This window comes from Neocloeon triangulifer, unplaced genomic scaffold, assembly GCF_031216515.1.
Source record: "Neocloeon triangulifer isolate White Clay Creek 2 clone unplaced genomic scaffold, ASM3121651v1 ptg000009l, whole genome shotgun sequence".
Taxonomy (NCBI): Eukaryota; Metazoa; Arthropoda; class Insecta; order Ephemeroptera; family Baetidae; genus Neocloeon; species Neocloeon triangulifer.
In genome coordinates, this window is record NW_026775551.1 from 4,151,367 (window position 1) to 4,178,571 (window position 27,205).

General features: G+C 36.1%; 1 protein-coding gene across 7 annotated transcripts in view; it reads right to left on the reverse strand.

Moving 5' to 3' along the window:
* The window catches only part of LOC132195450 (cell adhesion molecule Dscam2-like), an 82,293-nt gene that overhangs the window by 20,025 nt on the left and 35,063 nt on the right, over positions 1 to 27,205 (reverse strand). For 6 of the 7 annotated variants that reach the window (XM_059617453.1, XM_059617452.1, XM_059617451.1 and 3 more), the window contains exon 3: positions 9,008 to 9,182. In XM_059617453.1, coding sequence (XP_059473436.1) covers positions 9,008 to 9,182 — 175 coding nt within the window. Of the gene's footprint in view, positions 1 to 3,241; positions 3,364 to 9,007; positions 9,183 to 27,205 lie in introns of those variants that run through there. The other variant, XM_059617454.1, reaches the window with a different exon arrangement.

Below are 27,205 nucleotides of genomic sequence, written 5' to 3' on the forward strand. Positions count from 1 at the left end.
AAAAAATTGGTTTTTGAGAGGTTGAATTTCCTTTTAAATTTTATTAAAATTATATTTAATTAAATACATGGTCTCTGTTCTATTTTGAAAAAGATAATAATGTTTACAAAGCTTAGTTGACAAACTTCAATACAAACAGAGCAGGAAAAGTTGTTATTAGTATTATTGTATCTCTCTTTTTATTTAATTCAATCGACAATTACTATGAACGGTTAAAAAGAAAAGCACGTGAGGAAAAAAATGTCTACCAAAAATGATTTTTTTTCTTTTTTTATATATTTTAAATGAAATACAAGGCCTATGTTCTACATTGAAAGAAGTTTAGTTGATTAACATCAATTAAAAATAAAATGAATGGTTTAGGAATTTATTTTTGCAGTAAATTTATTTATTTTTTTTTAACGATACTAACACTTTTTTCATCATGAATTCATGACGTTTGAATTTAAAATATTTTAAAATGGGTTTTTCAAATTATTTACTAATTTTACACAATGAACAGAACCCATGTAATTATTATTATTATTAGTATTATTGCATCTCTTTTTATTAAATTCAATCACTATGAATCAACCCTTGATCGTGAAATTCATCTTAATAACGTATTAGTATTTTCAGTTCAATTAATTCAATCAGATTCGTTATTCTTAATTGTGGAATTGAATTTTCTAAAATTTTGGGACATTTAATTGATCTTTATTATTACCTGTAACATTATTAAATATTAATTATATTAATTTATTCTCCATCAATTTATAACACAATCGCAAAAATAGCTGTACGCTGTAAAAAATTCGGAAATAATCCATCGGCACAAAAAGTGCGAGCTTAAAAGTAATGTCGTAGAGATAAATGAAGTTATTTAATTAATTGTTATTATCCAAAATGTGTAAATTACATGGATGCATTTGAGTAAAAGAAAAGCGATGATAAAATAAAATGCAGAATAATAGGATAATTTTATTAAACTTTTCTAAAACGATCCTTCTTGTGCAATACGCTCAACATCCAAGCGTGCAGGTTTTTCCAATTTTTCATCCGTACCAAACACGCTCAACGTGTAGCAGTCTTTTTGACATTGTGGAAAAGGAGAGCACTGCAGAAAATTGGACGAAATGTCGTAGTGACTTTCGATAAGTTTGATAAAGGATGCCAATTTCCTGCGAGGCAGAATACGATTTGATAAAGGTATAAGTTTCAATCCCCTCGAATATCGAGGACATCATTATTCCCCTCAGCCAGATGGTTATTTTTATTCTTGCGACTCGCACAAAACACCCTAGCCTTGTGAGAAACGAGATGCGCCGCAAAGGCTCACTTTTCGCCAAGGGCGGAAATTTTAACAGGCCCTCTCTTTGTAAATCGGCGCGGAGCAAATAACAAACTTCGAAGAATTTGACGCAATTATCCACGCGCAGACGTTTATTCCATTCTCTTAGGTCGCTGCAACGCCTTTGGGCTGTGAGGGAGAAAAGGGCCTCTTGCTTTTCCTCTTTCAGCCACGCAAAATGAAATATTGTGCTGATGCCGGGCATCGCAATCGTAAAATATTTGTCTCTGCCGCGAGCCTTTTTTGTCATTTGTCTACACCGCCAAAATACGACCGCCAAAGAATGCCAGTTGTAAAAACCTCTTTCGTAATAATAGTGCGATGATTTTCACCTTATGTGAGCCAGGCGGTTGGATGGACAGACATTTTTTATAGTTATTTGCGTTCTGCTGTCTGCCAGATGTTACTTGGCCTTTTTTAATTAAAAAAAAGAACGAAAACTTTTTATCTGATAATAAAAAATTAATTAGGAATGAAAATTAAATGCCAGAGAGTTATTAGTTTTTTTCAAATTTCAGATATTTTTAAATAAATTTTTTCCGCTAGAATTTCCTTTTGTGGACCTTCAAAGCAGAATCCGAAAGTCAATAAAATTTTAATTCTATGAATATATTTTTTTTGCAAATTGTTTGTGATTTCCAGGCAAACTTTTTACATTCAATCAAATTTAACAGCAAGTCGATGAAAGCTAAAAACTCCAAATTTTGAACTTAATATTTAAAAAAAAGACACCAAAATTAATAAAATTTATTATTTTGATGCCGGTACTTGTTATATTAAGCAAACTGTATCTTTGCGAAATTGCAAAATATCTCAAGCTGAGGTGAAAATTGCATCTTGACAAAATTTCCGCAGCAGTGAGCCTTGCTGATGCAACATTTGCTCCATTTGCGCTTTTAGTTCATGAGGGAATTGCGACGAGTCTTATGCGTCGAGCGTGCTGCCGATCACCTGATTGCACACCGGCTAATTAGCCTGATTGGGAGCAAGTTGCGTCATCGGCCTTTATTGATTACCAAACGCGAGTTAATGTTATTCTTGAATGTTTATTTGCAAACGCGTATTTTCATTGGCGAATTGTTGATTTTGGCAACGAATAAACACATCAATAATAAGGACGTGTTTATGTAAATGAAATTAACAAATTTGAAATGAAAGAGAAATAAATGCAGGTTGCATTTAATGGTTTAAACAGCTTTGAATTAAATAATTGTGATTTATCAGTGTTATTTTATAATTTGCAAATTCACTTAATTATAATAATAGCTTAAACAATTTCAAACTTTTTAATTCTACCTTGCATTTTATTTCCTGTATTTTCATTTTATAATTGGGTGGATCCAGGAATGATTTGGGTGTGATTGTTGATGAAAAGTTACCAAATTTGTCAACGGCAAAGTTGTCGGGCGTAAAAAGTTACGTCTGAACGTGAAAAGAGCATACGTTTATTCTTAGTAGGAGCAGAGATATTGGTATTTTAGTGTTTTTGGATAAATCTGATTTCCCGGAAAAGCACCCAATATTTTTAGCTGAAAATTTAGGAGGAAGCACCTTTTTCCAACCCCAACAACATACATGAATTTCAAAATGGTAACTTTTCATCAACAATCACACCCAAATCATACCTGGATCCACCCAATTTAATTTTAATTAATTATTCCTCTTTGATTGTGTCCTGCCAAGAGCTCTGGTGAATTGCTTATTTTCAACATCATTACTAAATATTTTACAATTAGAAAAAAGTTAATTTTGTAGATTCTGATATTGATATTTTTGCTAATAAAAAAATGGTGAATAATTTCTACATATTTCAAAATTACTTGAGCTAATTGGGAAAAAAATGAAACATATAAGCAGGTTCAATAAATTCTAATCAAATTAATATCACGCTTGAATAACTTTGCAGCTCACCGGTAATAGAGTGGCAGCATTAATAATTCCACGGCGGCTAATTGGATAATTACGCGCCTCTGTGTAAGCGATTTTGCCGCCTGGAAGCTCTTTCGAGTGAGAAGGTAGGTGAACGAGCATATAACGCTGGTACACACAAAGTACATTGCGCGTTCGGTACATGTTTGTATTTGAAAATACCCCGTGCGGAGAAAATGGAGCAAAAGCTGCATGCGCAGCAAACGACCTTTTTCCCGGCAAACTTGTATATGTGCGTGTATAATTAAACCAATTATCAACGCATGACTTACTCCATCGTGCAGTGTTTTCATTAATTTTGCCCTTCTCACTAACGCACTCTCCAGGGGCGGATTAGGATTGCCAGCACAGCAACTACGCAATTTTTGTCTTTGCCAGACAAAAATCTAGAAAAAACGAGCCAAACTCGAAAATTTAAGTCACTCGCTATTCTTTCACGCACATTTTTGTTGGTTCGTGTACATTTTTAAATAAAATCAATATTAATCAACCGAGGCTAACTGCTGATAATTATGGAGTCTTAAATTTCCAATTGCATTTAAAAATTTCAAATATTTCTTCATATTTACACTCCCAAACAATATCTTTAGGGAGGAAAAATAGCATGAATAAAGATGATTTATACACAAAAATTAATTTACCAAATTTTTTGCATCTACATTTTTGAAAAAGAATTGTATATTAATAGTTTGCGTTGGCATAAATTTTTTTATAGGAATATAATTTTGAATATAATCTGGAATAATTTAGAGCAGTAAAATAAATCAGAGTGAACATTGCAACAAATTCTACAAAGTGTGCAAATAATTTAGCCTCGATTTTATTTTATTGATATTTTTTCTTAAATTTCTCAGGATTTCTCCCCATTTTATAGAGGAATGTTGTATTAAAACTGTTATTTAAATATTTAAACTTTTTTTTTTGAAATTCTCAAATCCAACACGGTGTTGCAAGTAACATAAATTTATATGCCGACTTAATTCTCCTGATATATATTTCAAAATTTTTTTCATAACCCCCTGTGAAAAGGGTGCGAACCGAAATTAACATAACCGGGATTTAAAGCGTCTAATTTTTCAGGATTAAATATGCGCTTAGCCTGGATTTAGTCGTGCAAAAACAAACATGCAAGGAGCGCCACTTTTCGCACCAAGTGCCGTGTGCATTAAACGCGCAGCAAAAGTAGCGGCAGGTGCGGCGTCTCTGCTCGCGGTAATGAGTGCCGTGTTCATAAAGCTGCAGAATAAATACGCTCACACCTTCCGACTACATAGACGGAATAAATATCCAGCCGCACCACTCGCACACCGTGTTAAACCTCGTGTGAGGGATAAAAAATCTGCTTTGAAGATTGCCAAAGAAAATTTTCTCCGGCGCACCGAGGTTGGCAAAAATAATGAAATTTTTCTCGTTAACCTCGGAAGTGTATTTTTGCGAGAGCTGCTTTTAGCTCCGAGTGACTTTGGCTTCGAGGTAATGTGCAGAAATTTTTAAGCAGCAGGTTACATTTCTATATGTTTGAATCAGAAATGAGAGGAAATTGCATTTTGAAACCGAATTAATTGAATTAAACATGAAATATGGCGCGCAAGATGCGATAATCATGTCTCTGCCCAAAATGCACCATCCATAATTAAGTATTTCAATCTTTGATGGATTTCAAGAAAGAGATAATCAACAAATTACAGAAAAGAGCAAGCCTTGGAAATTTATGATATGAAGTTGTTAGATTTCTCCACTATCCTAAAACTGCTTAATTAAATTGTCTTCTCTTGCGCTGAAAAATGTTCAACAGTTGATTTTAAATAAATAAAAATATTTATGTTTATTTTAAATTGACTAAAATTACTGCAAGTGTGAAATAAATTCAACGCTCTAACAATAAAATAATTAATAAATAAAAAAAATTAATTTTAATTTATAAATTATCAAATTAATAAAACATTATTTACGACTATTTGTAAATGCTAGTTATAGATAATCAACTATTCTAAATTAGCTATATTTTTACTTTAAATATAAATATATTTTGTACTGAAATTTCCCACGTGGTGTTAAAGTAAATGAATAAATATTTCTTTGTTAATTTTAATTCTGCCAACATGTGTAATGAGTAAAATGCAGCGACGGCTCATCAGTGATAAAAACAAAAGCCATCAAGCCTCCGCACTTTTTGCACTTATCGTCGTCCGCACTTTTTTTTCGACGCCAGCAGCAGCGCAACGGCGAAAAAGCCTTTGAGTGGATTTATATTAAAATGTATTCCATTAAGCTCGTTTGCATCTCGTCCATAAATATGAAATATACAGGGTGCGAGAGCGCTGGCGGTGCTGATGAGCTGCGCCGCCGCCTCTTCCGCTGATGTGTTTTTAAAACTCTTTGCGTTGCAAAAGTGAATGCGCTACACTCTCGACTACGTATTTTTTTTCGTACATTGTGCGGCGTGATGGTGTTATTATGCAAATAGCTTTCATTAATTATTGAGTTTTTTTGTGTGTCGCAAGTAAGAGAGCGCAAGGCGAAATTAAAATATTTTTAACGCTGTCGTCGTCGTCGGTGGTGGCGGTGGAAGCGCGCGAGGTGTAATTTGAAATGTAAATATTCCCAACGTGGCGCGTGCACTGCACACCAACTACATTATCCGCGATTATTTACGACGCAGCTTGAAAGATCAATGGGATTATGCAATTAGCACATTTCACTGTGTGGAATTATAGGCTCATAAATTACTTCTTTAGTGCATAAAAACGATGGTGAATTTTTTTGTCTAGAATATTTATTTAATGTACTGGGTTTCTTTATTATTTTTTTTCTATTGATGACCATTTATCATAACTATTTAATTTACCAGGAGCTTTTAGATTTTTCTTCACAATATTTTTTTTTTAATTATTATTTCTAAATATTTTTATTGTTTTTTTTTATTTTATTAAATACATAATATAATTGTAGGATCTTAAAGATATTATATATAAATCCAATGCTGATTCAAATGCATAAGATAAATATTGTGTGTCCAAATGTCTTGTTAATTTAAAATTTTTGAATATTAATTAAATTAATTTCTTAATATGTGTTTGACGTTGAACCTAATGATAAACCGGCATAACTGGAATAACGATTTGTGAGACACGACGACTGTACTTATTTTAAACCCAGTGCAATATTGTTATTAAAATAATTATATTAATGCCATAATTACTTTAATTATATTTAAACGAGAAATAGCGCCAAAGTTATCATATCGTCACTTTCCTGTTTTGTGCTTCTTTCTTCTTCGATGCAGAAGCATTAAATGATAAAAATCACGATAACAGTGTAAAATTTTTCTTAATGTCCGCCTTTGTAAACTAACTCTAGAATTCCCTTTTTTTACATCTGGCAAGCGAGAACTATTACTTCTGTCATGCCGCTTTATTACCTGCGAACTTTATTTTGGCGCAATAATTAAAAACAAAAGCCGTAAAAGAGCGCGAATGAAAAGAGGCAATTAAATCATATCTGCGTGTGTGTTTACGAGCAGCACCCGCGGCTTATAATTTCATATAATACGGCGCACAATTTAAAAGGGGCCATTAACCGAGAGCACTATTAAGCCGGCCTGCGGATGGGCTGCGGCACTCGGCGGCATCCATCACTCGGAATGAACAACCCTTTCGCCGTGTGTGTATGTAAATCTCGACTCCTCGTCGCACAGAAGTCTGGCTGCACAGAGAGTGGCCGTGTATCACATTTATATGACATGCACCTTAAACAGGCTCGGCGAATCGCACACCGCGCCGGCGAGTAATCAAACCGTGTGACCTTAATCCCTATCTCGCAGTTCAGTTAGTCATCCGTGAGCAGCGCAGTTTCCATTTCAAAGACCTGCTCTCTGCTGATCCGAACGCCCGTTTGCCGACTCGCACCATTTTTAATCATCGTCGCCCTCACCCCGCCGCATCTACGATTTCAATTTCAAACTTCCTCATACATATGCGGTGGGTTAACATTGCCCCAGGCTCATTTTGCTAACTTTGGGTTTTGATTTCTACTCATCTCGTTTTTGCTCTCCATTCGTATGAAAATATATACAAATAGGTTTCAATATAGTTTGTCCTTGCGTTGATTTCAGCTAATTATATTAATGGGATATTGTTTAGCAGATTAATTGAAGCCCAGGGGAAATCTAGGCAATATTTGAGCTTGCTAAGTGCTTTTTATAATTAAAATTTGAAAAAAATTCTAGCATAGCAACTCTCATTTTACTATAGCTTTCAATTGGATTAATTATAATTAATTTTAATCTGCAATTATAATCTCTACGAAAAAAATTTTACTCACAATATGGACAAATAAACAATATAATAACAATAATTTCCACCAATAAAAAATATGTGATAAACAGTTTAATGAATGGATAAATAAATAAGGAAATTTATTTACACTTTTCTTTGCGACAAATATATAATTTATATCTTTCTTCCATTTAGTATATTATTATTTTGTTAGCCGAAAGAAGCTTAGTGAAGAACAAATAATATATATTCAAATTTCTAAGAGCAAATATAATTGGTTAATAATATTTATTCGTAGAGACTCCCTGCTTTAAATAATAATAAATTATATTAATACTGATTTATACTATTAATTTCTCATAAGGTCTTGATTTCGTCTTACTAAAGCTATCAAGGATTCTAGTCACTTCGCACATTACAAAAAATTTGTATATAAAAATTCAATTTTTATTTAACTTTATTAGTTGTATTTGAAGTTTATGAAATTTGTCTCTGCCCATATCAATACACAACAGTCTATTTAAACCATTTTCCTTCTTTCACTAAAAAAGGAAATGAACTTTTTTAGCAGAGGATTTTGACGCTCTATTTATTTCCAAAACATGAGTCGCAATTTCTTTTCATATAATATTTGTGACGTTTGCATTCCATTTATAGGTATAATTGACGTCAGAGAGCTCCTTGGGCATATCATGCCGGTGATACGAGAGCAAATTGCTCAAGCAGGAAAAATAAGTTGCCCCTTTCTTTCCTCTCCTTTCTTCATGAAACCTCCGCCGCATTCATCTTTATCACAAATGTCAACGTAGAGCAATTTTTCCGCACAAAGTATACGCACGCGGACAGACATTAATCTCTTTTAATAAAACCCGGGCGGCGGGGCTAAAGAATATGAATGGTCTTTGTGTTGCGCCAAGTGGAACAAAAGGTTAATAAAAGCGTCAAACTCGTCAGCCGGTTATTATCGCAGCTCGGGGGAAACAAATGAAAAAGGAGTGAGAGAATGAGCGATGCGCGCGCCTTGTATGATTTTATCAATTAAAGCGTCGCAGCCAAGTTATAAAAACAAACAACGTTCATATACGTGCCAAGAATGAGCACGGCTCATAACTTGCCAAAATTATTTGCAAAAAAACAAAGGGAACTGAAAATAGCCAAATGATAAAAAAAAAAATTAAACCGCTATACATTTTATGAAAATTTTTCTTTTCTTTTCGTCATTTTAGCAGAGTTTTTTTTTCAATTCTGGCGCCAGGCCAAACGAGGCGGCGCATTAACAAGACCACCATGACGTTAACGCAATTCTTCGGAGATAATTAAGTCGGTTAATTGGTGTTTGCTCTCTCGTCAGTTTCAAGATTGAGCCGTGCCGCCGACTGAGCACCCAACCCCTCTTGAATTTGCATTGCAAATAGGAGCACTTATGGTGTGCAAGTAAAAGAAGAGTGCTCTTGAGCAGAATGGCGCCTACCTGTAGCGGATCACGGTGGGCAACTCGCGGTTCGAGGCGTCGAGCCAGGTGACCGTGGGCGGCGGATTGCCGAGGGCAGAGCAGCCGAGGATGGTGCCCGTCGAGTTGGAAAAGTCCACCGACGAGGGCGGCTCTTGGATGAACACGGGCCCTTGCAAACTCAGTGCCAGCAAACCTGAAATCAAAGGGATTCTTTTTGTTAAAGTTGTCTTCATAGAAAAAAAATAAATATTAAAAGTAAAAAGTTGCTCGAGCTTAAAGTTAAAAATTTATTGTGTTTGAAAACATCCTTGCAAACCATATCGCTCCAAACTTATGTTAATGCTCAAAATTCATAAGAATTTCATTTTTACATTGTTTGCAATTATTTGCAGTTCTATAAAATTCTTCTATAGTTGTTAGTGTGCGTGTGTTTTTTCTGTTCTCATTAGTGTAGGGAAGTGTCTTTGTGTTGCAAAGTGTGAAGCAGTTTCAGGGTTTAATTTTTAATAGGTTTTTACGTTGTTTTACAGAAACTGTGCGAGAAAAACTTGGCTTTTGAATAAGGAATATATTACCAGCATTTTTACTTTTAATTAAGAAATAAAATTTAAATGACACAAAATTTTTACCTTTATTTTAATTAAAAGTAAAAATTTAAGTATGTATTCCATTCTTTAAAGACAAGTTTATCTCGCTCAGTTTGATAAATACCCTAAAAACCTCTTAAAAAATTCTATAAAATTATTGGTGAGGGATTATTAAGGGAACAGAAATCTTAATTTAATTTTAATATTAATAAATAAAATTAGGCAAAGTAAATTAAATAAATTTTTCAATTATATTTTTAAGAGAAATTTTAACAACAGTAACAAGTGGAAATTGAGTCAGATATAAATTTAATACCATCCCGACGGCATGATAATTGATACGAGTCAAAGCATACTTGAAAGGATTCCGCGCCCACCGCAGACAAAAGTAGAGGTTGCGACGCGACCGTTTTTTATTTCATCCAAAATCTTTTTATTTTATTCCATCCCCCTGATGCAGCCACGAATGCCGACGACGACTTATGGCTTCATTTGATTACGATTCTTTTGAATGCACACGTCTCTCGTTTCCCCATATTTCCGCCGTTCTGAATCTCGTCATTATGATTCGCAGAGCAAAAGTTGCAGCTTCAGGTACACAAATCTCTCTTTCTGCAGGTTTTGGAAGAGCGAGAGAAGCTTTCAAAGGGAATTAGTCGTCCTTTGAATGAGGGAAGGACTCTCTCCCGGCAGGATTGAGTATCTTTTGAACTGCGAGGCCAATATCCTGCGCCACCACATTCGTTCGCATCCCTCGCTCTGATCATCATTTATATTTTCACCCCGGCGAAAAACGACCGGCCGGCCGAATTCACCTCTCAAGACGGGCTTTTCTCTTTTTCCTGCACAGGCCCTCAGCCTTCGCCGAGTGTGTCGACCATTGTTGCGCAGGTTGGAGGTTTCTTTCAGGAAAGAATGCGACGTGCGGTGGTGCCTCTCTCTCGTTCCATTGTGTCTCCCTCACTATGTCGTGCGCCACTGTGCCCAACTTAAGAGCCCCAAGCTTTTATATTCTGTGTGTGCACTCGTAAAAGCGCTCATTGAGCCGTGGCATCATTATTTCTACCCACTGGCTCTATTTTAATACACCTACACGTGCGTACACATTATGTCTGTGCAACGCCGTTTCTTTTATCTTCAATGAATTCGAAAATGTTGCCAAAACGAATAAAATTCTTAAAAAATTGTTAATAAATAATAAAAAAAATCAGGGGAAAGTTTTTATCAACATATTAATAAAAATTGCAGATGACATGTTTTATGTTATAAAAATATCATAAATATTACATTTTGAAAAGTAGTTAAAATTGAATAACATTTAAAAATAATAATATTTTTTTTTTAATTAATTTTTTAACAATTCAATGTGAACACTGTGATGTAATAATTTGGAAAAACAGCAATAAATTGCAATAATAGACTTTTTAAAAGTTTATTCCTGAAGCATAATTCAATTTTTAATTAATATTTAAACGAGAAAATACAGGAAAATTTAAGGTTTGTTTAAAATGCATACCCGTAAATTGGAAAAAGGCTCGTGGATTTCTTAGCAAACAATCAGGTGAAAAGGTTTGGCGGAAAAAAATTCAAATTTTTCCAGGAAAACGTAACTTCAAAATCAGATTCTATTTGAAAAACAATAAAACGGCCAGAACCTAAACAATTGATATCCCCTCTTCCGCCCTCTTCAACCCTAGCTGTTCAAATGGTTCAGAGGTCTTATTCTAGAGGCCATAATTATGTATTAATAAAATTATAGAGAAATATTCCATCTTTGAAAAGGCTTTTTTTAAATTGTCCTAGCAGGTGGGAACAATTTTTTCGGAATTATTCATTAATATAAATTTGCATAGATGAAGCCTGAATATGTCAAATTTAGCCAATAGTCAAAATGGTCTGTTTTTAATTTCTTCCTTTATAAATTTATCATTCATAAAAAACTAAATTTGGCCACAGCAGATGCGTATTTTTTCGGAATGAAGATTAAACCATCGGTAAAAGTGCAAAATTCACAAATTAACTTTTGCAAATTTTTTATTTAAAAAAAAAAAAAAATTAAAAAAAATGACTCTTTGCCAACCGATCGATGCTTTGGTCAATTGGTTAGACTCATAATGATATAATCAGAACAACATAATTGTTGATGAATAATTAAGCTCTCCGCGCTTGGTTTTCTCAGGCCGCAAATCCAAATCTACGACAATCTTTCAGTAGGGCAGACCCCGGAAATATCTTATGTAAATTAAGACGGGCACGGTGTAGGGAGTCGGCGGAACGTAAGGAAAACAAATAGACGCGTGTCCAGCGGCAGTGTGGCCAACAAATGGAACGGAACGAAAGCTGCAGGTGTCTGCTCAAATTGAGAAATACTGTTGGCCGCGTGACGTGCTGCAAAAAAGCGGAGAGAAAATATCCACGCTCGCGCAATCATTGTGATGGAAAATTTTCCTCCTCGCCTGACTTAAAAGCACTGTCTTAAAGCTCCTTTATCTTCATCTGCCGAATGAAAAACACGTTTTTCTCTGGCAGCTTGCGTGCGCGCCGTGCGTCCAGAGAAAAACGCTCTTTTCAGCAGCTCATGCAGCCACCACCGGGAAAATCGAATTATGCCCGCTGCCTGAATAACAATGCGCGCGCGAATGAGAGTAGCTCATGTCTGTTGCAAATAAATTTCGTCACCAGCTCGGCCCGTCCGGCCAGAGAGCGCTCGCGAAATTCCATTATCTCGTCGGGCAAATTGCTCAACTATGCATTTACAATTTAATGGGAGTGGCGCGAGCGGGATCTGCTCTTTATTTCTGTTTTCGAGGTGCTGTCGGGAAAAATTTATCAAACTTTCTTTTGCTCTTGCCGTGCGAGCCGCTTTTGTGTAATTTTCCGGCAGCAGCTTAAAACTTTTTCCATTGAGTGCCCTATCATCGCCTGCTTTTGCACTGTGTAAGTGAGAGAGAAAGAATATTTTTATATTTATCTCTTCAGCCGTGATATTTTCCTCCTATTGTAAGTATTGTATTTGATCAAATAATAAGAAAAGTTTGATTAAATTGGAAATGGTATTCAATGAAGCATATGAGAGGGAAAAATAGAAGTTTTGAGGCATAAAAAATTACACAACAAATTTTGATAGTAAAAAATCTCAATTTATTGCGGAATCATATTTTTCCTTTCAATTAAATGCTTTATATGAATTATGAATAAAAGACCAGTTCTGGAAGAATTTCGCCCATTATTCAATAGATGAGCTGTAAAATATATTAATCTTTAAAAAAGCTCAGATTTTTTTGGGAAAAACGCCATTAATATCTTTTTTTTAATAATTATGTTTTCATTTAAGGAAATAAATATATTAATTTTCAATCGATATTATTTAATTGAAAGCCTGAGGAAAGGAAAAGTGATCTCAAATTTCATAACTTATTTAGCTTTTATCAAGATTATTTTGATCTTCTCACGATGCTATAACTTTCCGCGGTGACAAAACTTTTTCCTTTCGGTATTACATACTTACAGTTCGGAATATCTTTGAGCCTTTTGCGGCTAGAGTTGGTTTTAGGACGTGCTTGGGGTGTTTGGGCGGCATTATTATCTGTCCTGCGAGCGCCAAGGCACGCACCCCGCAGCCTCACGCAGACAGCTCTAATAAAGTTGTGGTTACAAGAAGCACGCCATCATAATCGCGCGCGCCGCCCTTTTCTTAATCACTCTCCGCGCGCGCGTCTCTCTCTCTCCATTCGCAAATTCGCTCGCAGACGAGCGAGGGAGCGAAAGCGAGCAGATTATTTGCATAATGTGCATGTGCCACGCCATTTACACGCATCCCCACACACACAAAACATCTCCGCCGCGAGGCAATCTTGCGTTTCTATTTGCAGCCATATCGCGCTTGTTTGGCGTCTTGTCTAAGAGAGACGCATGTTCGTGGCACGAATATATGGTTAATTAAGTTTAACTTTGTAGAATTCATTATGGATTGTTCATTTTTGCCACACCCCTAGAGAACTCGAATTTATCTCTTATTTAAAAATGATTATATGGATCTGGCAAATTCTCAGAGCCAATATAATAATTAATTTGAAAATAAACATTAAAAATATATATTCTGCTCTCAAATCTGGTATTCTATGACATGAAATCGATTTTATGAATATGTAAATAAAATAAATATTATAATTTTTAGTGTGTTTATTATATGATAAAACAAATAAATGATTAAAAAATAATTTTAAATATTAAAGGATATTTTTTTTTTTTTGTTAAAAAAAGGAAAAATATATATTTAGAACTTGTTAAATTTAAATTCAAAACTTGATCTTATTGTTTGATGCAGGTTTGATGTAGCATTAAAATTATTTTAACAGAACAATTTTTTAAAGTTACATATGGACCAGTTGTTATTTAATTAATAAATAATATACCCTATTAAATAAAGTCTAGATATTATTTTGTGCAATTAGAATGTTAATTTTCAAACTTTCTCCTCAACAAATTCAAAAGAAATTTCAGAGCCAATCGGAAACGTGGAATTAATCTGCCTTGCGCATCCATGACTGGTCGTCGGAGCGTAAATGGACCAATTTTCCAGGTCATTCGCATGCGACACGTTAATGCATTGGATTAACTCTCTCGCAAACCACCAACGTCCGTCCAGCACACATCACTTGTACGAACTAGCGCGCCTTGGCCGGTCTTGCAGGCTGCTTGCGTGCAGGCGGCAGATGCCAAGCTACATTACGGCATACCTAATGCATTACACGCACCCTGTGCATTAGGCTGACCCGCCGAGCGCGTCCTTCCTCGTCCCTCGGCAACAATAACACAGAGGACTAAAGGTGCATTAGGACGTGAACGTATTGACCACTGGTCCCAACAGCAGCCGCCGCTCTCGTGCTTTCAACAAGTAAAACTTTCGCTCCAATGGAATTTTGGGAGTGCCGCCGCCGTCCTCGAAAATGCTCCCGCTCGCCCATAATTTTGGCCGGAGCGTGTTTTGTTTGGCGAATATGTGAAGGGTCGAGAGCACACATGATGTGTTAAGTGAAATACGAAAAAAGACTACAATTTTACACTTTTTTTTCTCACGTGATAAATAATAATTCGAAGAATAGCAACCGTTTGTTTTTATTAATTTTGAAACTTAATTTTTAATTATCTGTTGCTTGAATAAATAGTGAGCCAAGATATTGTCAATGAGTTTAGCGAAAAGAAATTATTATTGATCTGAAATAATATTTTATAGAACAATTTCAAATAAATTGTTTTCAGTTTTCATCAGTTGAATGTAAACAATGTTATGTAACAATTTGGACGAATAAACAACAATAATAAAAAGCGTTAATTGTAAACCAAATTTAAAATTATCAATGATCTATTTTGCTTTGATTATCCCATTAGCTTTCAAGTAATAACCCTTTCCAAACTTAGCTTTGCAATAGGAGCTGGAAATCTGCACTGGTTTGCACATCAAAGACGGCGAAGTGTCGGAGTGAGTGACAGTCTGTGCTTAATCATACCCGCATATTCGTGCGTTTTTCCCTACATGTACACACAGAGAGTACTAATAACACCCCTCGCACGCGTGCGAACGAACCAAGGTCTAATTACCGTGCCAGGCGGGTTGCGTGCCTCGCGCCGTCGAGCAATTTGTCATTGGCGTCGTAATAGAGACAAGAAGCAGAGCGACTCCTTTCATTTGCATACACCCGGTTGGCTGCAATTATTGCGCGTAATTATCGCACAGGCATAACGGTCGCCGCAGAATAATGTCGCATGTTTCACAACTTATTTGAGCTAATTTACACGCGCCGTCTCTATATTTTCCTGCATACGTAGGCACTTTATGGTACGTGTGTGCGCGAGTATAGAGAAGCGTGCACGCTGCAGCAGGTAATAATTTTGCAGATAAGACACGGAATTTATTTATCAAAGCAGACACCAGTGCTTCGCAACTCTCAACTCTCGGAATGGAGAAATTTCATTTGATAAAGAGAGAACGTTGGCGAGGCTCTTCTCGTGTCGTTTGCAGCGCCTCGGAAACGAAGCGAGACGTGGTGAAATTTGCAATATCTTAACAGACTGCATTGAAATAATGCGCTGCTTGAGATGATGTGACTTTAAAGGGGCATATTCATACTTCAAAACGTTCCAATTTACAATTACTCAATAAGTAATTTTATGAGATACTATTATTTTTTATTATTTGAAATTAAGAGCAAAAATTTTGTATTGCAAATGCGATTATATTGAAAATGAAAAACAAACAAACAAAACAAAACACCGTTTCTAATAACATTTTGATAATTTAATTATTTTGAACACCTTAATTACTTTAATGGTTTTTGCAGAACTGGCATTCTTCAGAAAATCCTCATAATCAATTAAGAGACTGAAAGTTGAAGATGAAAAAGGGAATGATGAGAGGCAAGAAAATTTGATCACAAAAAAATACAATTACAATGAGGGCGATCCAAAAGGCTAACTTGGCCCAGGCTAAATTAACCTGGCCCAGGCTTATTTAACCCGCCATTCAATTTTGCTGGTGGGCTAAGTTAGCCCGGGGCTAAGTCAAGTTAGCCTGGGCCAGGTTAGGCTTTTGGATCGCCCTCAAAATATTTTTATTTGTCATTGCAGGCAGAAAGATGATCTTAATGGAAATGCAGTGCATGTTTTGCAATTTAATGCATAATTATTATTTTTCTCGCAGGAATTACAATTTTCTAACGCACTCGCTCCATTTTACAAATTGATTCCCATTATATCTACAAGTGGCCTCAATCTGCATGTAACATGTTAGACATTATTCATGCCTCCATCTCCCTATTAAGCAATGCAATAGTTGTAGAGAATAACGATCAACGGTCGCCCACTAGCCTCATCATTATTATTCCATTCCACAGTTTCTTGTCTAGCGACAGCAGCGGCTCAATTATTGTAATAAAAGACGGAAAAATGATTGCGCAAGTGTGTGCACTCGGCTCGCGAACAAAGCATAGAGTTTCCACCTGATTGCTCCTCACTGCTTCAATAACGCCTCTGCACGCGTTACGTGAAAAAAGAGATTTTTCTCGGTGTGCCGACGGCAGAGTTATTCGTATCAAAAAGCTATTTCCAGCAGTCGGTGGCCTCTCGAAGCGGTGGCAGGTCGTTATTACTAATGATCACATCACTCTCCAACTCACTCGGTGCTATCCGATAAGTGAATGAACGAGCGCTAAATTTAATGAGACCTTGCTCTGTGATGGAATAAAGAAGAGAAGATGGAAATTTAATCTGACTTGCCTCACTTTATTGGTGCGATAAATATTTGGCTGCAGATGTCGCGAAACCCGCCTCAAGGAACAATAAGAAAAGGGTAGTGAGACGAATAGAAAATGTATTAATTGAGTAAGCGGACCAGTCAAGAGTCACAAACTCAAATTTTTTAGTGGTTTTTAGATCCAAAAATGTATCTTTATTGAATGCAAAAGAATATTTGAATCTTGCGACCAAATTAGAGTATTCAAAACAAAAAATTAAGTGTTGCAAGAAATTAATAAAAAAAAATTGCTCCTATGATTCATATAACAAAAATTTGTTAGTTTTTTTCTAATAATATTTATTTATTTATTTTATTTTATTTATTTATTTATTCTCCATTTATGGTACATAATTGATAAATTATGATTAATTAATTTTTTAATAAAAATAAAATTTATAAAATCTTCCACTTAGCGATATCTATTATATGGAATTTAAAATAAAATTCAATCCAGTTTGCATGTCATTCAACTTTTATTGAAATTAAGTATCAAACCGTCGAAAGATTTTGATGTATCTTGAAAACATAATGCAAATAACTAAAAAATTTAAGCAAATTCTCAATCAACAGAATTCAATCAATGTTGAAAAGTTTTAAATAAAATCGTGAAAGGAACTTCTCCAGTGTGTCTGTATTAAATTACGAGCTTAATCATTGACCGCGTCCAATGAATCTATTTTCAGCAACTGATTTGCTCAATCAACGGAACGCCGTTGCTATTATAGCCAACTTTGCCAATCAAACTCCAAGTTCCTCTTTTGGCAATCGATTTTCTAATATGCAGAACAATCTCACACTGCCCTGATTTGGCCCGAGATCCATTCCGTGGAGCGAAAGTAGTGAAAAGTATACGCGCGAGAGCAGCCCCATAAAACGTGTTCTGCGCGCTGCAAAAGTTTATGCGCCGCTGCTGCGATTAACGAGCTGCGATAACGTTTGATTCGTTTTATTTCTACTTCAAAGTCATTTCCTCGTTCTCCTGCACCGGTTACAAGCCAATATGCGTCCTTAAAGTGGCGGAGCGAGCGGGAACGAGGTCGGGGCGCATATTTCAGAGTATCAGGCGTCGGCAGAGATTGCTTTTTTAATCAACCCGCTGAAAGGTTTTATGAGCAGGCACCCGTGCTCCTTCACTCTACTTATACCGCCTTATCATAAACACTGGCGGCCCAGAGGCGCCGTCGCCGAGCACGCCAAAATCAATGCAACTGTGTATAACTTTTAATATTGGGAAGTGGTCTCGTTCTTTATTTTTTCACCTTTCTGCAATAAAGCCACCCAGAATGATGAGCGTGTGTTTTCGCAAAATAATGGCTGCTCTCTTCTATTTGGAGAAGAAGTTTTGGCGAGGTGCGTGAACACGGATCGTTTGTTGTGTTTTCTGAGAGAGAAAGAGCTACAAGTGATTAACTTTTTTGCAAAAGGCGCAATACGTCAGCTCAGATTTTGATGCTTTTTTGTTCTCATTTCTTGGAAGGAGTGCAAGAAAGAAAAAACAAAGCAAGTGGAGGATTGCGTGGTTCAAAAGTGTTTTCTACAAAACATATGTTTGCATACTTCATATTTTAAATAAAATGCCAAATATTACAACATTTCTTCTTTTGTCACGTAGAAATGGGGTCTGATTCTGTTTACTACCAAGAAGATAAGTTTTTTGGCCCTGATCAAAATTCAATCAATCTATAGCAAATTTTAATGGTTTAAAAAAACTAAAATTATTCAAATAATGTCTTTAATAAGGAGCTTAAAATTTCTACCCTGAAATTAAATTTTCTTTGCTTTTTCCCAAAAGAATGCAACGTGAATTTTTCATACCTGTTGATTTTATACGTTTTACCCGTTTCACCATCTTGATTTGGGTGATATAAATGTGATTTTCTGATATCTTTATCAACTTCTTTGGTCATGTCAAATTTGAAGAGCAAAAATTAATTTAGAAATTTCACATGAGAATTAATTTTAAATATAAAAAAATCAGTTAATCTCAATTACTTATTGTCATAGAACTCGCACATCTAAAAAAAAAACTAAAAGAATTTTAATATAGAGAAAATTTACCTTCAAAATGAATCGTGCCGTTAGCAAAACCCTCTCTCTTTTAGTTTAAGTATGAATGGTTATATGAGTTTTATATTTTTCTTTTCATTCAATCATACCTATTGTTTTACTAACAATAAAAGTAATTCAATTTGTTTTAACCGGTACAAACTTAATATTTGCTTGAATCATAAGGATCGAGTTCTCCATTCGTATAGATTAGGGATTGCTTAGCTTTGCCAGCAAGAAGGCAAACACGCCCGAAATCAATATTCCTGATAGCACGGAGCTTCTTTTAGTAATTACGTTTACCCTCTGCCCGCGTATAATTCAATTGTTGCCTAACTAGGCCGCCGGGGTGGTGTAGAAGAAAAAGCTCGGGCACGAATTCCCGGCATATGCCGTCGACCCTCTCGAGATCCGAAGAAGAAGGAAGAAGAAGTTTTGCCGACAGACAAAACACGCCCTGCCGGCATTCAGACATCACCGAGAGCAAGCCAAGTTTGACCAAAAACGGTCGGAATGCGCGCGTCAGGGTCCACTTTGAATACATTTTCCTGGCAATAGCGCCGAGTGGAAAAGAGAGAATGCCACTGCGGAAAAGTTTTTGCTGCCTTCTGCATTCTACGCAAATTTTTTCGAGAGAGCAAAAAGGCGGCCGGGATGAGTCTTTTGGGCTTTCAGCTCAGCACTTTTAATTTATTATCATTTCGCAACGTGGCGCGGAGGCTGCGAGCCTCAATGTCTGCATTATGTGGTACGACGAGCGGTATTTCGCCCGCTGCGCGCGTTTCCGTTGATATTCACCGCAGCTTTTAACACGCTCATTGCTCTTTGTGTTATTTATTTCTGCCAGCGCGTTGAGTGCTAAAAGCAAACGACTTGCCACTTTCCAGAGCGGCTCGGTCATATTTTAACTCTCCGCGCAAATGACGAAAGTCACTTTTTATGCACGCGCTAATGTGAAAAGACGCTTTCCTGTTCCTGCACACGGCGCAATTACTCGCCTCTGAAAGCAATTAATAGTAATATTTCTAAACGTAATCCACTTTTGTAATTTTGCACTCAATTTAAATTGTAATGCGCTTTCCTCCTCTCATAGTGAACAATGTATTTTTTTAAATGCAAATGAAGAAATTTTGGCTGAGTTTGGTAAAAATATGTCAAAAACCTTTCATGCTTTATATTCATTACCATTAGGATAATTACGTGACATTTCATTGCCAAGATTTGGTCCACACAAAATTAAAAATGTTATATAATAAATTAATTCAACACATTATCATCTACTTTAATTGTTTTTAAATTTGTATACTTTTTTTTATTGAAAGATATTTATTTATTATTTCATTACAAGTCCAGCCAATATCCGAAGAAATTATTGGCTGGTGCTTATCAGACTAATTGCTTCAAATTAGAAGCTTTTAGTGCTTACACGGACATTTAACAGTGCTCTATATTATTTTCAATTTGTTCATACAACTTGTTCAATTTTGTTTTAACATCCATTTTTTTTAAATTTGTATTTCACATCATTTTTGTTCTGCAAGTTTTTTAACTCTAGTGGCAACAGATTCCACAAACGTGGTAATATTCATTCCGACGTTCTATTGAAATATTTACTTTCTTTTATAGGCTCAATTACTGGTCCTAATTGCAATGCTCTCGTGCTATAAGGGTGAATTCTAGGTACTCCATGGTTCTCATCAAAGTACTTCAAGCATAATAAATTTAATTCAAATATTTTATCGACAGATAAAATAAATAAAAAATAATAAAACTCTACTATGAAAGTCTTCAACTTTTGCTGCTGGTTTTCGCTGGTATTTTGCAGGGAAATCAATTTCAAATGAAACGCTGCAACAATGTCAATGGCAGGCTCCCGGGAGCTCCCAGTACCCATCTGCGCCGCGTGTAAAGAGTTCTCGCGCGTGCAGGAGGAAATTCAATAAGTGGTCGGGTGTCAGTCAAACCAATTGACAGCCTGCTAGATTTAATATTTCGCCGAATCAATAAAATGTAACAGGCCGTTTCATCCACAGGTGAGGCAGAATAAATTTCCCCTCTTCGCAAGTTTCTGCTTCCATTATTCACTCCTGATAGATAAAAACTTTACTCCGCGGCACTCTGCGAAATCTTGCAACTTCCAGATTTACGTGAGATTAGCATCCAGCAAGACTCGGGAAACTTTTGCAATTATAGTTATTAATCCCCGTTCGGAAACTTGCGGGTATCAGACCGTTTCGGAGCAACAAAGATCAACAACTTTTTAGAGACTTTATTAGAAAATTACGAATTAATTCGCCAAAGGGACGGATTTGGGCTTGACAGTTCGTTAGTGGAATAATTCACTTGGACCCTTTTGTCTGTCCCTCTTGCGAAATAATTACTCGCCGTCGTGCTTTATTAATAAGGAGCGACCGGTGCCAAATTGAAAAGCACGGCCGCCTGCAAAAATCGATTAATTAATGGAGCAAACGAGTCGGAGCGGAGAGAGAGAGAGCGACCGGCGATAATTCCATTTGTGCAAACTCTTTCACGGCAACGACGACGAGGCTCGAAAATTCTCGCCATTAGGAATTCATTAAAATCTTATTACCGAATCCCAACACCTCTCTGCCTATGTGGAAGAGCAAAATATAATTAATCCCTGGCCCTTTCTCGCTCGCTGTAGCTTTTATCGTCTTACAACGTCCTTTCTTCCTCTAGCAGGAAAAGAATTAGAGAGGCGGAATATTAAAATTTCGCCATCATCAGCGTGCGGCCGACCCATTTGCTGATGATCTAATATAAAAACTTTTCAGATCAAACACTTTGCAGCAGAGCGAGGGATGGAATCTCAAAGTCGACCAGCAGCTTTTATGCGAAACTTTTTGTGTGCTCTCTCCGTCTGCGTGTACCATTGACAGCCCAATTTAATCTCCGCTCTCTCTCTCAGCCGCCGCCAGAAAAGATTTTCTGCTTGTATATTTCAACCCGAGAGTTGTGCCTTTGATCGTCTCTGCTGCTCTCTCGGCCGATAAAAGTGGCACACTGAGAGATTGATTACGTCTTTTTGGGTTAATTTGTAACTCATACTCCCTTCGAGCGCAAAAGTTTGCAAAATGTTTCCGAATTGTCGCTGCCTCGGAATGAAGTTTTGGAACTTCGAGTTTGCTGATTCTTTTGTTGCAAAATTAACTGTAAATTTTTTTTTTTTTAAATTGTTGAATACAATTTGGTTTTTCTTGATCAATTGATAAATAATTATAATACTTCCAGATAAAACATGTTCCGCGCATTTTGCATCGTTTTTAATTTTAAAATTTTTATAAGACTTGCAAGAAAATAATTTACTCATTCTTTGCCTTGTTTACCGTAATTTACTGTTGCTGTAAAACCTCTTGGCTCTTACGCATTAAATGTTTATAATTTCCATTTATATTTAGGCTATTTTCTATGATTGTGTTAGATAATTTAATTATATTTTATATTAATTTATTATTTTAGAATTATTTTAAAATGAGAAATTATTGGTTGATTTATTAAATATGTTTTATTTTAATATTATAATTCTGTCAATAAGTAATAATAAATTCAGGCTTGGAAGCTACATTGGAATGAGAGCTACAAACAGCATTTCATTGACAATGAGTGTAATTTTTTATTCGCTGAATAATAATCTATAGTGAAAATTGTATTATTTCAATCATCAAAGTTCTATAAAATGTAATTATACGCATAATTATAAATTGTTATATAATAAAAGTAAATTTTAAACATCCAAATTTTAACTCTATTAATTCCCACTGGAAATCCGTGGCGCGTGAAATGCAGCAATCAGCATGACTAATTAATCGAAAAAGAAAATTCAGCAAATAAAATCTGCAGCATTGGCGGCAGCTAATTAGGTATTCAGCAGCGGCAAACGCCTGCTCAAGTTAATTAACCCAGTTGGAGTTGTTTGAGCGGCAGCTTCGTCGCCGCCGCCGTGTCGTCGTCAGGCGGCGGCAAATTCTCACCTTGCGAGATGCAAATTACGTACGAGTGTACGTGATTGGTATTTCTATGTACCGACGAGTGAGCGTTGGAGCTTGGCTGAATGCTTTCTAATTAGAAGATTTAATCGCATTTCGAGTCGTTGGCCGGGGGGGCTTGGCTGGCGGCGTCGCCCTGCGAGTTGCTTCTCCGCCCTCTCTTTCACCCTGCCTGCCGCAACACAAGTTTGTAAACTCATTAGAGCTAACGTGTCATTTGCATACTCCAATTCTGCGCCTTGCTCTCTTACTTAAGAGAGAGAGCAAGAGCGTCGTCGCCGCTGAAATTAGGAACCGCCGCGCTGCATTCACTTAACTTCGAGGTTTGCGTCGTGCGCTCAATTATCCTTGCTTTTCTAGCCCACATTCTCGCAAACTTTACGTCTTTCCCAGTTTGTAGTGCACCTGCACTGGATTTTACGGCCACCTATAAAGCCGAAAGTGTGTTCGGCGCCGCTCACCTTAAATGCTAATCTCGCGTGTTGCGGTTTTTCAACGACTGCCGGCCCTAAGATTGTAACGAGTTTAACGTGCTTTTGCAAAATTGTCCTATATCGGAGGCGAAATGAGTAATTTTTTAATTTAAAAAAGTCTAAAACAAAGAGGAATTTTGATATTATTTTATAAAAATTATTTACCATATCAAATCATTATTTAAAATGAATTTTATTTTTATGTTATTATCTTAAAACGCTTGAATTATTTTTATTACTTGGATAAAACCATTTTAGCAAAGGAAAATATAAATTTTTAGCGAATATGAAGTTAAATAAGACTTTTTCATTTTCATGTTATTTAAGCTTTTTCGTTAAATTACCGAAACAGGAGAAGGATCATTTTCCTGCATTTAAATAATTACGAGCAAATATTTCAACAAAAGTTCATAGAAACAACGGAGAAAACGCCGAGTTCAATTTTCTTCAATATCTAATCTCTTCAATAATTATGTAAAATGAAATTGAGATGTAACTTGATGATACAGTAAATATTGCATTACAAATTCGCTAGTTTCAGAAAAAATAAAACTCGTTTAGAATAAATAATGGCGCGATTTTTAAATTGTCTCAAATTATCCTCAAAATTCCATTCTTCCCCGAATCACATCCAATTCCCAAGTCTCAAACAGTTTCCTCCAACTCTCAAGAGCATAACTCGAGAGAATCTCCGCCAATCGACCGGCATATTGCCATTTTGCATAAATTTCAGCCCTTTGTTCTTTTCCCAGGACGGCGGCGGCTCTTCCTCCCCCGCCTTGCTGCTTCGAGGCCTTTTATTCTCGTCAAGCGGATTATTGACTCTGCTCTCGTCGTAAAAGCAAAATGCTCTCGTTGGATTTTTCCACAGATAAGGCAGAATTCCTCGGCGATGATCACAACATTCAGCCGGCGAATAATTAATTAAGCCAGAATATTCCACTCAGCGGCGGCAGTTTCGCTGAATTTGCAAGTTTGTGCAAATGCAAAGCGCCTTCGCTGCTGCTTATCACCCCCGCCCGCTTTGATTGCTTTCATCGGAATTAACGAGAAGAAGAAGCAGACTTGCAGGATCAATCTTGATGATCGCCAAGAGTGGCCCCGAGAAGTTTTGCTCCGGCAGACTGGCCGGCTACTCGGAATGACCCAACTTCGCGGATCAAAGGAAACCGGGTATTAATTAAGAAATTGCATCTACCAGAAGAGAAAAATTTGAATTAATGGATTCTACGTCCTTCTAATTGAAAGAAATCTAATTAAATTTTGGTTACTTTTTGATTATTTTGTTTTCTCCAATATATAAGAAATATACTTACGTACTTTTCCTCAAGAAATGAATCATTACGGATTCAATTATTTGAAGAAACAATTTTTGAAAATATTTTTAATTAAAAATTTCCCTGGAAATTACCTTAAATAATTGCTTTTAGCATGAATTTAGTATTCATAATTTATCGCGCACTTAAAAAAAGTTTTTTTTTTATTATTTATAAATTTTACTTGACGATATAATTATCATAATTTTCATTTTATGAGAAATGGTTTGTCCAAGTGATATGGCCGTTTTTTTATGCAAATTTAGCACTTAATTGGCTTCTGTTTCATTATATACCACCTATTTAAATATATTTTTAGTCCATTATTCTGGCACCAGACAAAAATCTACAGCCTAAATTAAAACGAGCAGAGTTGGCCGGAATATTTATCTGCAAATTATATGAAAATGCGTGGAATTATTAAAAACGAGCGCCGCTGCCCTCCGATATAATTTGCATATTCCACGAAATCGATCCCACGCCTAATTAAAAAGGCCAATTAAGAATTCAAATGAGTAGCAAGTGATCCCTCTCGTGAGCGCGAACGAGTTTCATCGCCGTGGGAGAGGCAAAGCAAGGCATCAATTTGAGAGAAAAATCGATTAATAAAATCATTGGAGCGTGAAACTTTGATGATGCCACGTTAACAGATTTCATCCCGGAGGCGGGCGCGGCGCGAGCTGAGCGAAAAATAGAACCTGCGCCGCCTTTGCTTTTGGCACAGCAGAATTTCATCCCAGGAGAGAAAAGTGAGTTTGAGAAGCACTTTCGCATGAGTAAGGAGGAAGGCATCAGGTATCTGCTTTATTTTCACTGTGTGCTTTTCCTCCTCGAGACGACGCCGCCAAATTGATTTAAAACCAAATGATGGATACTTGTGTGAAATCAAACGAACTAAATCCGACAAACCCCCGGGAAGGAGGAGAAAGCTGCAGATGAGAAGCTTTTTCAAACTCTCTCTTGGCGAAAACTGACTCGTGAATAAAGCGGAACAAAGAGGGAAAGACGACGTCATTCTCTCCAGTGGGTCGCTCAAAACTCCCGAAATCAGTTTATTTGATGCGCTCCTCAACGGAAATTTACTCAAACAGTTTGTTTTTTGGATTGTTGGCTTACAAACGATCCAGAACTTGGCTGTCAAGAGAATTGAATGAAATTTTATTACACAAGAGAAGAATTTAACAAAAAGGCTGAAGTTCTATTTTTATTTCAATAGAATGTGCTTCTCTTTCCCTCATAAACTTTTTTCGATCTTAATTAAAAATATTAAATGATATTTAAGAAATAATTCTTTGGTGAGTGATTAGAATAAAATAAATTTTAAATATTTTAACATTTTTATCTTACTATGTATTATGCCGTTTTGTCCAAAAAAACCCCTTTTCTCAAAACCAATATAAGTGTAAACTACGAATGCAAAAATTGGACGAAAATATTAAAAATTTCAGGCATAAATTTTATATATAATACATTAGAAAATAATCAAGCAATAAATTATTTAAAAAAATGAAGTATATTTTAAATAGAGAATTTATATTTAGTATATTAGAGAAACAACAAAGTACTTAAATGTTTTATGTATTAAAAAAAATGTATGTTTTCAGTTGCAAATTGCAAACCCATCTAAAGTTTTACGGTGCATGGATGAGCTCTTTCGGAGAGAAACTTCGCGGAGTTATTATCAAGTTTTTGGCAACTGGGCCGCCCCGTGAGTTTTGTTATCAAAGTTTCACCCTGTTGACTGCCATGCAAAGCCAGCGAGGCGTCTCTTTTTTCGCCACCGTCACCTGTCATTGCCGACACGCGTAATCTTTAAACACACCTCATTCCACACCCGATACACACCAGCGACGGCGACGCTGCTTATCTCGAACACACTTCACCTTGTCTGAGCTGCTTTTTTGCCGCGCTTCTTTTATTCTCTCTTGGGCACGTTCGCGTCTATTGTTCTTCAACCTACATTCGCCCCAGAGAGTGTTTGGTCTCTCAAATTTCCTGCTTTTTGTGTGTATCACACTCACATAAAAATGTGCGAATCGAGCTTTACCAGATTAGGATCAGCTGCGGCTGAGACTGTAACAAAGGCGCGGATTGTCGGGCGTTTTCAGAGGCTTTAGGCGCAAAAGAAGTTTTTGTGAGAGTTTGCTGCAGGAAGTTTCACACGCTGTACAAGAAGCTTTAAAACGGCGGCAGCTGCAGATGGAGAGAAGATAAAGAATATTATGACTCAAAAGTGGTTATTGTTATCAAAGCGAACAAGGATTTGCACGCGTGACGTTTACTTACGTCCAATAAAAGTATCCAAGAGAACGAAACGTAATTTTAATATGCTGGTGTTTCTTTATTTCAAACGTAATATATGTTTTTTTTCTTTTTGATTTTGTTTTTTATTTTCAAAAGCATGTTTATTGAGTTCAAACAAAGGGCAACTTTGCCCACCCAAATAAATGACAAAATAACAATTTAAAATAAGAAAAGTATAAATTGCTTCAT